Here is a 16,160-nt window from a genome sequence, read left to right as displayed (position 1 = left end):
AGCTGTATGACCCATGGCAAGTCACTTAATCCTGTTTGCCTCAGTTTCCTTATTTATAAAATGAGCTGAAGAAGGAAATGGCAAACCTTTCTAGTATTGTTGCTAAGAAAACCTCCAATGGAGTCACAAAGAATTAGACACAGCTAGAGAATGACAGAATGAAATGAAATAGCCAGTTCAAGATGTGAAATTTTAGGGACTGAGACCAGCAGAGTTTCAACATGAATTTTTGCCTCATTGAATTATTCATGCCTCCAATGGGAATCTTGAAATATTCCAACTCTGTATCAAGTGTTTGTAATGTGGATAGTGAGGCATCAAGACAAGGGCAATTTAATTCAATTCAATTCAACTCAATTCAATTCAACAAACATTTGTTGGGTTTTGGCTATAGGCAAAGACAAAAAGGAATCCCTACCCAGCATCAAATCCATGTTCCCTACAGCCCTGCTGTGCTAAGTATCCACAAGAGGAGCATAGATGTGAGCAACAGACAAAAATCATTGCAGTATGGAGAGCTTTAGTGGGTTTCATTTACCAACTGGGTCAGCCAAAGAAATGTTCTGAGGACCTGCTGAAGCATAACTTCAAATGAAGTGACATAGCTGGCCTTCAGCAATATTAGATCAATCTGGCTTGACGCAATCAGGAATGAAACAGATGTGGCTAGAAACACCAAGGTAGTGTAGCATGCACTGGTCCCCCCTTTCTCAGGGCCAGGCTGCTACTTTACTCAGTCCTTAGGGTGTTGCTATTCTCTTACAGCAGTAGTTTAAGCTCCTACCAGATCTGTCCCCTGTATTAGTTAGAAGCCCTCATCTAAGTCTCTCCACTCCAATCCATCCTCCATTTAGCTACTAAAGTTATTTCCTTAAAATATAGGTCCAATCAAATCAATAAACTACAGTGCCTCCTTATTGCCTTCAGGATCAAACACAAAATGCTCTGCTTGGCATTCAAAGCACTTCATAATCTAGCTCCTTCCTACCTTTTCCAGTCTTCTTACACCTTACTCCTTGACATGTAGTTTTCAATCCAATGAAACTGGTTTCTTGGCTGTTTCACAAAGAAGACACTCCATCTCTTGGCTCTGGGCATTCTCTCTGGTTCTCTCTCCTCTGCTTAGACTCTTTCCTACTCTGGCTTTCTTTAAGTCCCAAGTAAAATCCTATCTTCTACAGCAAGCCTTCTCCAACCTCTCTTAATTTTAGTGTCTTCCCTAAGTTAATTATTTTCTATTTTTCCTGTATATAGCTTGCTTTGCATGTATTTGAATGTTGTCTCCCCTGTCAGACTGTAAGCTCCCTTCCAGAAAAGGGACTAAAATTTGTCTCTCTCTCTCTCTCTCTCTCTCTCTCTCTCTTTTTTTTAAATCTCTAGTGCTTAGCCCAGTGCCTGGTACATAACAGGCACTTCAAAAATGTTGATTGATAATACTTACTTCCATATAACATTTAACATTTGAGTGGCTTTTACAAAGGAATATTTACTTCAAAGATATCACAAGAGCAAATATACAAATATTTATCCCTTTCCAACTATTTCAAGGCATACTCTTCCCCAATACCCTCTTAGTCTCTGGGGTTATAGGTTTGAAATTCAACTCATTTCCTACATAGCATTGGTCCCACCCATTAAGTTCATGTCCAGATGTGGCACGTCTCAGTGCCCACTGTCCAAGGACCCCATAGGTCGCTCCTGGCTCCTCAGAATATTGGGGCATTGCTGGCCACAGAACCAATCTCTGGAAGGAGGGGACACAAAGGAATTCTCTGCGCCATACTGCACCTTTTGAACTCAGAAGGTCAGTTTCCATTCTTATCACTGATGGCCGAGTTTCCCTAAGAATGCTGAGGCAAAGAGGCAGTAGTTGAAGGTTATAAGCCTGTTTGAAGGTTTTCACAGCCAGACAGTCCCCTCTTCAATATGTGTCAGCCAGAGAGAACCATTTATAGAATGTCTACAGTCTGCTTTATCGTGTGTCTCTCTGGAACACTTCCATGAAAGATCCCAAATCTACTGCAAGCAGACTTCCCAGTCTTAGAGATGCTGTCTTTGATAAGTTTGTTGACAAGCATTAAGTGCTTAATTTGTTTTAGATTCTGGACTAAGATCTGGGGGTACAAAGAAAGGTAAAAATACAATTCCTGCTCTCAAAGAGCTCATTGTTTAATCAAAGATACAGCATGTAAACAGCTATGTACACACAAGATCTGTGCGGTGTAGCCTAATGCAGAAATAAGTTTTGCCTGACTTGGATGTATGTAATGGATATCATATTTCTTGCCCTCTTGATGAATGGGGAAGGGTGGAGGGAAGGAGAAAATGTGGAACTATAAATAAATATAGAATGCATATAAAAAGATATCTTTTTAGTGTAAATGGGAGGTAATTCTAAAGAGAAGTCATTAATATTGGGAGAAGGATTGGGAAAGATCTCTTGCTTTGAGCAAGAGCAAGGTGTGGAGTTCAGTCTTGAAGAAGAAAAACTGGGCAGCCAGAACTACATTTTTGCCTTTCTCTATACCCACAGTGATTACTTAGCACAGGTCTGGCACTCAATAATAGCTTAATTAATGCTTATGGACTGACTTTTAAAAAGAAAAGAAAAAGGTTTCTAAAGTTATCATAGTTTTGCTATAGAAATATTCTTATCCAGATTTCTCAGATATTAGCTCTCCTTTACTTCTAAGTGAGACCTCTGATGTTACCCTGTTTTAAGATTTTTTGAAAATATCTACTTTTTAAGTTAGCTGGAATTCCAGTAGTTTCCAGGTCTCCCTGCCCTCAAAAACTATGAGTTCTAATGCAGAAACCATTGGACTTTGGGAAAAGAACATAACCTCTCCAGTTTCTAATCTGTAAAATAAAGGCAGACACACTAGCAGGTGTCAGAATGAATGGAAGAAAACCCATTTTAGTATACTCTGGAAATACAAGTGTGGTAGAGATGCTAAATATAAATAAAAATAATGATGATAACCCCCTTCCTTCCTATTCCTGTCATTTGAGTGACTCTTCCTGATCCTCAGGCAGTTTCAAGTTGTCTTGTGGCAATTGGATAACATCTGATATCCTCCTGCAGGTCACCCCCATCCTGCTCCCCATGGAAGGACTTTGGTTCTCCTTCCTCCTCTCCCCAAGATTTCTCAGGCTCCACAGGAAATGAAACTGTCAGTTAACTAGGTGGCAGCTCATGCAGCTTCAACCTATGGCATGCCATCCACATTGATGAGAGAGGCTGAGCTATCATTGGTCATGTCAGTCAGACTTTTCCAAAAACATACAGGAAAACAGAGTTTCAGTGTCAAGGATACAAACGCTTGTCAGAAATACAGGTGGATCTCTCTGATGATCTTTAGCATCTATCCAAAGCACACCAGCAAGATATCCTCTGGGTCCTCTCCCAGAAAATCAGGTGCTTTTATTTTGCATGTCTTACTAAAACTTTCCCTTGAGCTTCCCTCTTCTCCCTTAATAAAGGAAAGGAGGGATTGCAGTAGGAGCTACTACAGGATTCTAAAAGCAACAGGACTTAAGGAAAAGCAGTTTCTTTTGCTCCAGGTAGCCACAATGAAGAAAGTTTAATTAGGAAATGATAGTAATGACACATTTTCACACCATACCTGCAGCTATATTTTTTACTTCTATCCTGTCATGTTCCAATTTACATGTTACAACCTTTACTTAAAAAGACTTGCTAAAATTTCTATTTAAATTTAATTTGAAAGGAGATATTTAGAGTCTTTTAGAAAATGTTTTCTGTCATAAAGTGAGATTACTTTATTAATCATCAAAATAGTATTTTAATATTTTAAAAATTAAAATATTTTAATTTTAATTGAAACTGTATAATTGATGAGTAATAGTAATAAGCACTTTAAGGTTTGCAAAGTCCTTTACATATAATGTCATTCAAACCTCACAATAATCTTGTGAGGTAATTGCTGCTGTGACATTTTGCAGGTGAAGAAAAAGAACCAGAGAGAGGTTAAGTCACTAAACCAGGGTAACACAGCTAGTAAATTTCTGAGGTAGTATTCAAATTCTGGCCCTTTAAGCCCTATGCTCTCTACACTATGCACTGTAATTCTCTAGAGTACATCAAATCCTGTATCACAATGGTTGCTAAGAAGACTCAAATACTCCAATATATCTGTAATCTCATCAGTGGGGGAATTCCATTCTATCCACCTAGGCCTGTCCATTCTATGGGACTCTTGTCCATTTTCACCCATAAGTTCATCACAAAGTATTTGCCCATGTTGGCGGCCTTTACTTTCTCCCGACAGCCAGAAGACTTGTTCTTGCTACATGACTGTCCCATCTTCTTTTTGCACAGACATTCCCCTGGTGATATCCTTTAATACAAATTCTTTTTTGAACATGTTAATTTGTAATATGTTGTTGTAGCTGCTCACACCCAACACCTTATTTTCCTCATGGAAAAATGTTTTTCATTTTAAATTTCTAACAATTTAAATTTAATTCTGCGAAAACTATAATGTTCTATGAGTTATAGTCATATAGTGATATTGGTAGAATATTGACATAAAAAAGATGTCAGTTCTCCCTTTGTTTTTGGAAGAAGTTTGAGGGCATTCAAGGAACTATACAATTTCCTGAAGGCACTGTGTTGAACTCTCTTCTTCCTGACCAATTTAAGGGCCCAACTCATGTTTCAGACAAGCCCCATAGATCTGACTGCATTCCGTAATCTGAGTAATAGAAAGTCTTCATCTTCTATCTTTTTCTTATGTAAACAGTTAGGTCAAACTCCTTTAAGTCATTATAGATCTCTAGTACGGGGCTCTGCAGTGTCCTGGAACTTGATGCAACAACATATCATTCACGGGAAAGCAGCCAGGAATACTTTAACATCCTCTGGAATTCTTGAGCTTGCCAAAGGGGACTGCCCCCTAATTGGCTTTTTGTTAATGCAACTAACATTGGTTTTGTTCCACCTTTTCTCTTTTATTTCCCTCTTGCCCCTAAGTTATTGTAACTTCCCTCTAAATACTGTAATATTGTATATACCTCTAGTTAAAATCTTTAATATCCAAATTAATATTATCTTTAAAGTTTTAAGTTGATTGTGTTTAAAATGATCCTTTTGGGGAGACTGGTCTCCCAAAGAATCATAGAGGGGAATGTGTAATTTGAAAAAATCTTGAACCCTTTGACTCAGTCTCCCAGAATTCTTTCCTTGTCCCAAAATTCCTTTTCCCTTTTTGTTTATGTGTGTCTTTATGTTATTGTTTATATAGTTCTGTAACTCCTCCCTTGCTCTCTCTTCCAAGTTTGCGGCTTGGGTAAACTCCCTCTTGACTCTAGCCTTTTAGTTTCCCTTTTGCTTCAAGTTAAATTGAATAATTCCTATTAGATATAATACTTGGAGTATTTTGGATATTCATTTTGAAGCTTACAAGCTCTCATGTATATAAATTTCATATCACATGATAGATGGTACAGTATATCAAGAAGTGGGGATGAATCAAGATCAAGTTCCTTCAAAAAATGGAAGGAAAAAAGAGGTAAAACAGTGATGAGGTGAAGGGAAAAATAATTCTCATTAGAAAAGGCAATCATGGGAATTTCCATGCTGTGGGACCACATTCTTTCTTGGCTTCTGTCAATTATGGGGAAAGAAGTTAGAAATGACTCACTTCCTATAGTACTCTTTCAGAATACTTAATAAATATTTGTGGAATTAATGAATTAATGAGGATTGAATATATAGAGGGAACAACCTTTTAATTAACCTTACCAGCCAAGAAGGTTGTGACCATGACAGATGGTTATTGGGTCAAAGCAGGTCAGAAGCTTTTGATGCCAAGCTGATCTGAAACCTATGGATAGGGCCCAAGAGGGAGGGAATCTTAAAAAAAAGGATTCAAATTAAAGTTGGAAACCCTGCTTAAAGACAGGAGATAAAAACAGAGCTAGGTTAAGCAGTGATTTATAACACTTAAAGAATAGTGAGAAAATTACCAAGTTGTACTAGGAATTAATTTCTTTAAATAGCAGGATCATAGAACTAGAAGAGACATTAGCAGCCATTAAATGCAACCTGCTCATTTCATAGACTAGGTCCTTGGACTATTGATACAGTTCTCTTACTGCCCTGCAATGCTACCACCTCCTGCTACTATTAATCCTTAAAAAAAATAGAATGGAATATAAATTCAGGGTCTGATTCCATCTGTGAATAAAGCACGTCATTATTTAGATAAAATAATGAAGGCACAACTGTTTATCTGCTAGAGACTTGCCCTAATTGAATATGAAGCATCCAAGAGGAGATAATCAAGTTCTTGAGATAATCAAGTAAGCTTGCAAACTTACATACACAAAATGATGATAGTTAATGCCCCATGTGCATTATATTGAAAGACTGGGACCATGATAGCTTGTGCTACCCTGGACTAAGGATCAGGGGTCCACTGCTATGTCTTCCAGTATTTTCATGTGCACCTGCCATTGACCTAGCCATCTAGCAGTACCTACAAGATTTTTTAGTGTCTCCTTTCCCAAAGTTCCCAGGGTTCTCTAATTCTAGAGTTTCTGAAAAATTAAGACTGCCAGGGTTTTCCCTGTGCTCATGCCTCCTCTGTTCTCTGACCACTACACTGCCAACCTGTTGTGCTTTTTTAAAAATCCTTACTTTCTGTCTTAGAATAAATACTATGTATTGGTTCCAAGGCAGAAGAACGGTAAGGCCTAGGCAATGGGGGTTAAGTGACTTGCCCAGGGTCATACAGTTAGGATGTATCTGAGGCCATATTTGAACCCAGGACCTCCTGTCTCTAGGTCTGGCTCTCAATCTACTGAGCCACCCAGCTGCCCCTCTATTAAGTGTTTTTTAAGAGGATTCACTGTAGAAAGGGGTATAGAAAAAGATAATGAGAAACAATAATCCAAGTGTAACATATTTAAAACATTCCTAGAATTTAATTATTCTTGGTACTTGCCCAGGCATAAATTGAGCATTAGCTTAATTCTAGATTCCTTCCTGTGTCTAGGACAATACAGAGCCAACATGATTATGTCCCCTGGAATCTGCTTTGATGGTTCTCAGTTATGGGGTGTTAGATTCAGAGTTTATAAGTTTAGATCCTTTCTTTCATAGTTGTTCTTGGAAACCCTCTTCCTGACTCAGTTCTCCATAGCTGCCTGTGCTATCTCACCTTCAACTTCTGAAAAGAAAGACTTATTCTCTATTTGAACCCTTTCAGACTTGGACATCTCATCCTTCCCCTGAGGGGGTCTATCTGTTCTTGCTCTTTTTTTTTTTTTAAACTTTTACTTTTTCTCTTAGTAACAACTCTAAGACAGGAGGGAAAGGGCTAAACAAAGTGAGTTAAGTGATTTGCCCAGGGTCACACAGCTAGGAAATGTTTGAGGCCACATTTGAACTCAGATCCTCCCAACTCCAGGTCTAGCTTTTCCTCTCCACTGAGTCACCTAGCTGCCCCTATTCTTGCTCTTATGGAAGCTCTCTTCCTTTTCCCTTTGCTCAGTCTTTCTAGAGCCTCTATTAGTGGGTCTTTTTGGGTGGTTCAGGCCTTGAAGATAAATCAGTTCTTCTACCTATATTATTCAGGTCATGTGTACTGGACCTGAGTTTTAGCATATTATTTTGTGGTACTATAAAAAGGGAAACAGAGTCAGGAGATCTTGCTTCTAGTTTTGCCTTTGCTGCTGGCTTGGTGTGTAAGTGACAGAACCAATATCCTGCCTCCTTCTCCTGTGGGCAATATCCCAATTCCTTTCCCTCCCTCACCCCACAAGTTAAACTAATTTTTCCTCAAAAGGGATGGAGAATTTTCTCAAGACTTGATTGGCTCAGGGGTCTAAAAGTCCAGACTGTTGATGTAACTTCCTCATCATCTGAGTCCAAAGCAGCAGTTAATATAGGCTCAAGGAAGTGCTAACTTTTGATTGAGGGGGAACTCAGGGAATGGATCTTCATTCAGATGAATCAATTCAAGGCCTCCTCAATGGTTATCCTTATTGAATATTCTTCCCCCTTTCTGGATAAGCAAATGTCCTTTTGTTAACTATTGAATGATTTAGGAGTATCTCATTTTGTTTTAACATCAAACCTAAACTACTAGGGTCTGAGTTAGACCCAGCCCAGAACTGTAACTTTGAACCAATCACTTAAACTCACTGGGCTCAGTTTTTTTCATTTATAAAACAAGGTGGGTTGGACTGAATTCTAAGGCCCTAACAAGTCTAACATTCTTCTTTTTTGCTTCTGGATCACTATACTCTTCATGGTTTCTAAGTCCAAACTAAATGAATCTCTATTTCAGAAATTCCATTCCAAGAAGCACTTACACTAATCATAATTATAATAATAGCTAATATTTATATAGTGCTCTAAGCTTTGCAAAGCACTTCATGTACATTATTTCATTTGAGAAGGCAGAGGCAACAGATATCATGATATCCATTTTACAAGTTAGAAAACTGAGGATCAGAAAGGGTAAGTGCCTTGAACATAGTCATACAACTAATAAACTGCCAGAGGAGGGATTTGAGCCCCAGGCTTTCAGTCCATGGCTCCTTGAACTCTATTACATTGCCTTAGGTCTCTTTTATTGATCACACCAGACTGTAAGATATACTTGAAAACCAGTAGACACTGGATGCCATTTTTTGTCCAGTGTCAAGTATATAACCATTTCCCCCAACTCAGAAAGATGATCTCTGGCCCTGCTTCCAGCTCTTTCGCTATTTTCTGGAGGTGGGGAGGTGGGAGGACAGGGCATCCTGGAGGTTATCCTTTTCACAATCCACAAATGAAAACCATTTGGGAGTATAGCAATCTCATCATGTGCTTTTACTTTAGCCTCCCTTTCTTATGTACATGGAAGAATATCTTTAAGATGGACAGAAAAGCAAAAATTATAATATGCTGGCCTTTGTTTATGAAGGTGATCATTCTGACATTTTTTTAATCAATGATTTTGAAATTCCACCAATCCTTCCACTCCTTCTCATCTGATTTCCTTTATAAACAATGGATCGATGGCTGGCTGGAGTAATTAAGGCAGTGTAGAGTTTGTGGCTATAGCAACAAAGAAAAGTTAACAGGCCCACATGGGAACTGAGCCCCATGGCTTTGGGCTTATTATCGCAGTGCTAATGAACAAACTAGCTGCAGCTTATCAGAAAGGAAGCCCAGATGACTCCATCAAACCCACGTAAAAACAACAACAATAAACAAATACCGAATGACATTTTCTCCAGGTGACAGAACCCAAGTGTGAGCCTGCACAGGGATTCTCAGCCCTCATTATCTTTCTTCTCCCCTTTTCTGTGCCCCAGAGGGGCTCCCCCATAATCAGCTAGAGGATCTGCATTAAAGAGAGAAGATTCAATTGAGAAAGAGCAAGAAATGGCAATGTAGGCATGAAAGTTTTAGTTGTAAAATGGTCTGAGAATAGACTCCAGCATTTTTTCCACCAAACAACATGTAACCTCTGTTCAAATGACTTGTGACCCTCTTTTTTTCATATACCTAGTTGCTGTCCTCAAATGGAAGTATTTTAAAGTGTTGCTTGACTGTCAGAAAACAGCCACTGAAGCAGATATTATGGAAGTTGACATTTCTTTCTACAAGATGACTCTTAGTCATCTTCAAATCTTTCCAGGTTCTAAGTTAGAAGCTAATTCCCCCCCCCCCCCCCAAGTATCAGTGCCATGAACTATTCCAGGGATCTAAAAATCCAGCTGTGTCCTGCCCTTCCATCTTCAGCTGGGTTTCAGATGCCCCAAGATGAAGTTCATTGATTGCATGTGACAGAGACTCTTTCACAGTTATAGTTGTCCTGCAGAACCAGGGTTTGATTGTCAATAGAATAAAATATGATACAAAGCTATTCTGGGAGTTGATTGCCCTTGGAAATAGATTTATTTCTCCGTGACTATACTTTTAAGCAAAACTAGCAATTAGAAAAGATAAAGTAAAAAATGAAATACAAGGATGAACATTTTGCCAAATATACATTTCCATTAGAAAAGAAATCTATAATGTAGTGGCTTCACAGTCAGCCTGTTTTCTCCTGGAAAGAGTCATTAATGAGTCCATTCAAGTGTTTAGAATATAGCACCAAGTGGAGCTCAGTCTTGCATAGAACAATGATCATTGCAGAGGCAAGCTTAAATCTCATCAAAACTATAATTAAACCATAATATTTCTTCCATTTCCAACACAAAGCATTTTTGTGAGCATTATTGTCATAAAGGGCCTGATTGAATGCAAAATTCATTTAAAATATTTATTATTTTTATCTGTCAGTCATTTCAGTAAATCCTGGGCAAATAATATAAAAATGAGGCCTGTTCCCTGCCCTCAATGGGCTCGCGTTGTTATTCATGATTTACAGATGGTGAAAGACACTCAGAGCTCCAGTTTGTGACAAATAGGCACCTAGTTTGTGCAATGGCTTGTGCTAGATATTGAATCAGGAAACCCTGAGTTTGAAGTCTACCCCAGGCACTTACTAGCTGACTGACTTCAGTCAAATCAACTGGCTTCTCTCAGTTTTAGTTTCCTCACCTATAAAATGGGGATAATAATAACACCTCACTGGGGTGGTTGTCAGAATCAAATGAAATAGCAACAGCAAAATGGTTTGCAAATCCAAATTATTATCAAATAGGTTACTTCTAAGAAGGAAATTGAGAATGGATGTATATGTATTGGTTCCTTTAGCTAAATTAGTCTTCTAGGGGAATGGTATCAAATTTGAAAAGACATGGATCCCTGTGGGCTCTCTACTGACTTCGAAAACCACACGTGAACTTTATCTAAATAAAGTAAATTATATTTTAATCTTTAATGTGGTTATAGCTAGGTCCTCAATAGGGAGTTTGATACTTTTGCTCTAGGATATCAAAAAGAACAGCCAGTGACCCAAGGAAATTCATGCACACAACCCAGAGTTCAGCAATTTTGAAAGTCTGTTGCTTTAGTTGGTCTTAATATGGCATTAACTCAAGGTCGTTGGCTCTCCTGGCCACCTCCCTTGGCATACCTTCCAGCTTATCAGCTTTCCCTCTAAAATGTGGTGCCTCGAGGTCAACATACTGGTTCATGAAATATGGGTTCATTCAACGAACATTTATTAATTTTCAGGCACCATTCTAGGCCCTGAGAAAATAAAGACCAAAGAAAGAACTTATATTTTATTGCAGGGAAACACTAAGTATGCAGAAAAGTAGCTATAAAATATATGCAGTAGGTACAAAGTAATTTTGGTGGGGTTGGGACATTAGTGACAAGGGGGGTGAGCATATGGTTCATATAGGTGGGCTTTGAGCTGAGATCTGAAAAAAAAGATATTGCTTCTATGAGGAGATAAAGCAAGCGAGGTACATCCTAAGAATGGGAGGCAGCCGGGTCAAGATAGGGTCTTTTCCTGCTTGAGAACTAAGGGTTTAAGGATGAAGAGAATAAGGATGAGTGAGAAACAAGACAAGATGGAGAAGATGGGAGGTTATGATCAGATAAAGGAATTTTGCAGTTCTTAATCATGGGAGTAGAATCACTATGGGTGAGGGTAGGTTCAAGATGGTAGGATAATCTTGTGTGTGAATAAGCCCCAGAGAAGATGAAGGTCATGGGAGTTAAAATCAATGGACTGGGAAGCCAGGGTATTTATGGGGACATTAATATGTGTGTTGATGTTCCCACATTTAAGAGAAGGGAATGGAGTAGAGAGGAAGTTCCTAAGCCTGGTGCTGACCTCTTTGAAAAAGGAGGAATGATTTTGATTAGGTAGTGTGGTACCATCACCTCCCTAGTACTAAACACTATGCTTGTCTTAATGCAGTCCAATATCGTCTTAGTCTTCTTGGTTGCTCTGCTATGCTGTTGGCTCATTTGAGCTCATGGTCCTTTACACCCCTTAGGTCTATTCTTCCAGATGAGTTGGTGTCTATGGCTCTCTAGACTCCTTCTCCCCAGCCCCAAGCCTAGCCTGCATCTTATACTTGTATGGTACAATTTTTGAACCCAAAGGTAAGAATGTATATTTATCCCTATGAGATTTCATCCAATACAGTGATTTCCAAAGTGGGTGCTACCACCCTCTGGTGGGTGCTACAGTGATCCAGGGAGGCGGTGCTGGCCACAGGTGCATTTATCTTTCCTATTAATTGCAATTAAAATAAAAAAAAATAATTTCCAGGGGGCTAAGTAATATTTTTTCTGGAAAGGGGGCAGTAGGCCAAAAAAGTTTGGGAACCACTGATCTAATAGAAAGGAATCAGTATTGCAGACTGTCAGGAAACCTTTACATGGTGACTTTTGTCCTCCTGTATGTTAGTCATCCCTCCCAGTTTCCTATCAACTGAAAATTTGATCCTGCCTTTATTTTGATGCCATTATTCAAGTCATTGATAAAGGTATTAGATGGCTTAGTGAACAAGTTACTTCTTTCTTACACAGAGTTTGGCTAAAAAAAAATCCTTTATTGTTTTGTTATAAATAATTATTGATTTACACAAAAGTATGTTGATCCAAGTTCATTATTTGAGGCAATTTATTGTTCTTATTGCTTTAAAGTGACTTTTTGGTATAAGGCTACTAATTTTATGGTCCCATTCCTTTTGATCAGATGATATCATTTTAATCTTTTTATTATCCTTTGTTCTCCTTTATCTTATGCTATCTTCATGTGTAAGCCTTCTTTTGCCCTTTGAATTGATTGATATTTTGTACTTGCATTTTTTAAATTTATTCTGTAAGGATTTTTAGCCAATGTTAAACCCAATTCACTTGCAAGTCAAGATATCACCCCACGATGTCATTGATCCTCTTCAAAATGGTGAATGAACATCAATGATGTTCATATAAAGTTAGCTGTCCTCCAACCCCTAGCAGTCCTGATGGCGACTTCTGACTTCTTTTCTTACCATCTTATTCCTACCTTCCTAGACTTTCTATTGCCTGATAATCTGTTACTTCTGTTGAATCTGAATTTCCATTCATGTTAATCTACCATCTTTGAGCTTCTATTTCCCCCAGGGTTGTCCCTACAAATAGCTTAGTCTTCCCTACTTGATTTTCACAAGAAGAACAATACAAGACTTCTTACCCTGGAACTTGGAGCTCAGATTGCAAAGCAATGCAGTATAAAATATTTAAAGGCCTCTTTTTCTAACCCAGTTCCTATATTTGGCATGGAAGAGCCAAATGAATGAAACTAGCCTTTTTAATATCTTGCCCAAATTAAACTATTGCTTTCAGTGGGCAAGCTGGGATTTTCCAAAGCTGAGATTATAGTGCTTTTGACCCATTTAAAAAATAAAAATCTTTTGGTGAAATGGGCTTGAGTATTAAGTTTGAAGATATCTCTGAGTCGGTTTTTTGCTTAATAGTAAATCCATCAGCTCATCCTGCCTTCATGAGAAGATTGGTCCAGGGGTAGGAGAATGTGGAGTCAGAAACTGTTGTTCAGTCATCCAGTTATGTATGTCTGACTCTTTGTGACCTTATGACCATGTCACACCAATACTGTTCATGAAGTTTTCTTGGCAAAGATATTGGAATGGTTTGCTATGTTCTTCTCTAGCTCATTTTACAGATGAGAAAACTGGGATAAATAGGGATAAGTGACTCAGCCAGGGCCACACAGCTAGTTGAGTGTCTGAGGTTGGATTTGAATGCTGGTTCAAATCTTATCTCTGATTCATGCTATCTGTGTCAACTTAGGCAAATCCCTTTATCTCACTGGGCTTTGGTTTCATCCTCTGTTAAATGAGATTAACTCTTCTAGATGGCCTCTGAGACTAATCTAAGACTCCAGAGTTAGAGCAGTGGCCATATGGTCTACAGGTTGTTGGAAGAAGGATGAAACTCCTTGAAAACTCCCTTCAGCTTCTTCTGGGGAACTAAGACTTCTCTTCATGCCTTGGCACATGCCTTTGCATAGCATAAAGGAGTTTGACTCACCAATATAGAAGAGTGGATAGTGGATAGAGAGTCAAGCCTGGAAACTGGCGGTCCTGGGTTCAAATATAACTTCAGACATTTCTTCTTAGCTGTGTGACTCTGGGCAAGTCACTTAACCACAACTGCCTAGTCCTTACTGCTCTTTTGCCTTAGAACTGATACTTGCATTAATTCTAAGACAGAAGGTAAGGATTTAAAGAGCAAAAAACTGTATCATAGAAGATTCTTCACAATAACATAATTTAAAAGCTTTATTTAATTATGTCATACCTTGTTTCCTAGGAGCTCAACAAACTTTGACCTTCCAAAGGAAAATTAAATTAAGGAAGTTTTGCATAGCACTCAGTCAAAGAAGCTCTTAAGAGACCTTGAACAATTTTTTGGTTTGAAATACAGACTTGAGGTTTATTTCCCTCATCTGAAAATGGGAGACCATTCCCATCTGAAGAGAATAATAAAGTAGAAAGAGTAAACTCGCTTTTTAAGCATGCTAAAATAATAAAATTGAAAGGTTTACAAATGGACTTAAGGAAAGAAAATGGTTCCTCCAATCAATCAATAAGCATATTTAAAGTACTTAATAAACAGGCACTTGTGAGATAAAGAAAAAGCAAAAACAGCCATCATAAAGATTTTGGGTTATGATTCAATAGCAGAGGCACCATTTTATACTTTTATCTTGGTAAAGTTAGTCAGAAGCATGAAGAAGAATGAAATGTCATAAACCTTAGCTAAGAGCCCTACTCTTCTATAAAGCCTTTATAGGGAGTAAAATATATATTATGATTCTAATCATGAGAATTGGGATTTTGGTTGGTATTTCAGATGTGGACTGGTTTTACATTTGTAGCTATGGACTAGAGTAAGTATTCTAAAACAGTAAACTGGTTGTTGTCTCAAGAAAGGTCCGAGTTATTTGAAATGGCAAAATAAGTTGCATTTTTTTTCTTTCAAGAATAAACATAATGGCTCACGTTTTGTTGTGTGTGTGTTTTTTTATTTATACAGAGCTTCTTTACAACAATCCTTTGTGAGGAAGACTGTATTTTTTTTTTCAGTTCAGAAGTTTACCCAAATAAAAAGACATCAGACTAGATCCTTTGGTCCTATAAATACAATCATGATACTAGATACCTGTTAACTAGAATTCTGTAAAAAAGGATTCTTATTCACCTCTACTTCTTAAACCTACAGTACAGAACTATTTAGAGTTGATCGTGATAATTTCAGATACTCTTAAGATTATGAGATGCCTTCTGATTAAAATATAATAAATTATATTCTCAGAATAGTTTTATATTATTTCATTTTAGTAATTCATTGACAATTGGTACCTGTATATGACACTTATGGGAAATTGACATCAGACTGGAATAACTAGAAACCCCTTTTTTTTATCATGGCTCAAGGGGTGGCTTCACGTGGGAAACTTCTGGTATAGAAAAGCACATAGACATAAATTTATTCATTATAGGAGAAATAAGGGCTAGCTCAACCTTATTAAGAACTAAATTACTTTTTAAAAAATGCAGTAGGCCTTGTGAAACCTGATTATGCATAGGGTTATAGTAATTTGTTATTTCATGATCCATATTCCAGGTAGCATTTATATACAGTGTCAGACTCTCATCTCTGACAGATAGGTAACATAGATGAATGCAGATAAATTTATACACTTGTAAAATAAAACTTAATAATTATTTATCATTGTACAGAATTCCTAACAGCCTAAGTGTCCAACAATTATAGAATGGTTAAACAAACTAGTATGTCAATGGAAAGAAATGCCATGATGCAATAAAGATGAATAAATATAAAGAAATTTAGTATAAATAATATATAATATAAAGGAATATAAAGCAAATATGAAAGGCAAAAAGCTAGCTAGAGAGCTGGGCTCGGATTCTGGAACCTGGGCTGAATCTTGCTATTGACATATATTAGCCATATAATCTGGGCCAAGTTATTTAACCTCTCCTCTCTAAGACTAGGAATTGCAGAGAGGGGAATGATCTGCATTGGTAGAGGAAGTTCCACCCTGGGAATTCCCTATTTACACCGGGGGAATTACAAATCCTTCCCCCTACCAAAAAAGAAAATGCATTATGAGGAAATCAGAAGCAGTAGAATAGGATTCATTCTAAGGGGAAAATATATATTATATATATATACACACATATATATATATATA

At 37.8% G+C, this 16,160-nt stretch overlaps 1 protein-coding gene across 1 annotated transcript in view; it reads right to left on the bottom strand.

Annotated features, from left to right (window-relative positions):
- Nucleotides 1-16,160, bottom strand: part of PDE11A (phosphodiesterase 11A) — a 532,399-nt gene that overhangs the window by 20,700 nt on the left and 495,539 nt on the right. Inside the window, exons 20-21 of the mRNA XM_044669081.1 lie at nt 10,225-10,259; nt 4,181-4,200 (exon numbers count right to left, since the gene is read on the bottom strand). Of these exons, the coding sequence (XP_044525016.1) occupies nt 4,181-4,200; nt 10,225-10,259 (55 nt within the window). The remainder of the gene's footprint in view (nt 1-4,180; nt 4,201-10,224; nt 10,260-16,160) is intronic.

The sequence above is a fragment of the Gracilinanus agilis genome, chromosome 3, assembly GCF_016433145.1.
Source record: "Gracilinanus agilis isolate LMUSP501 chromosome 3, AgileGrace, whole genome shotgun sequence".
NCBI lineage: Eukaryota > Metazoa > Chordata > Mammalia > Didelphimorphia > Didelphidae > Gracilinanus > Gracilinanus agilis.
The sequence above is the reverse complement of the archived record's forward strand: the minus strand, read 5'-3'. Positions and strand labels throughout refer to the sequence as shown.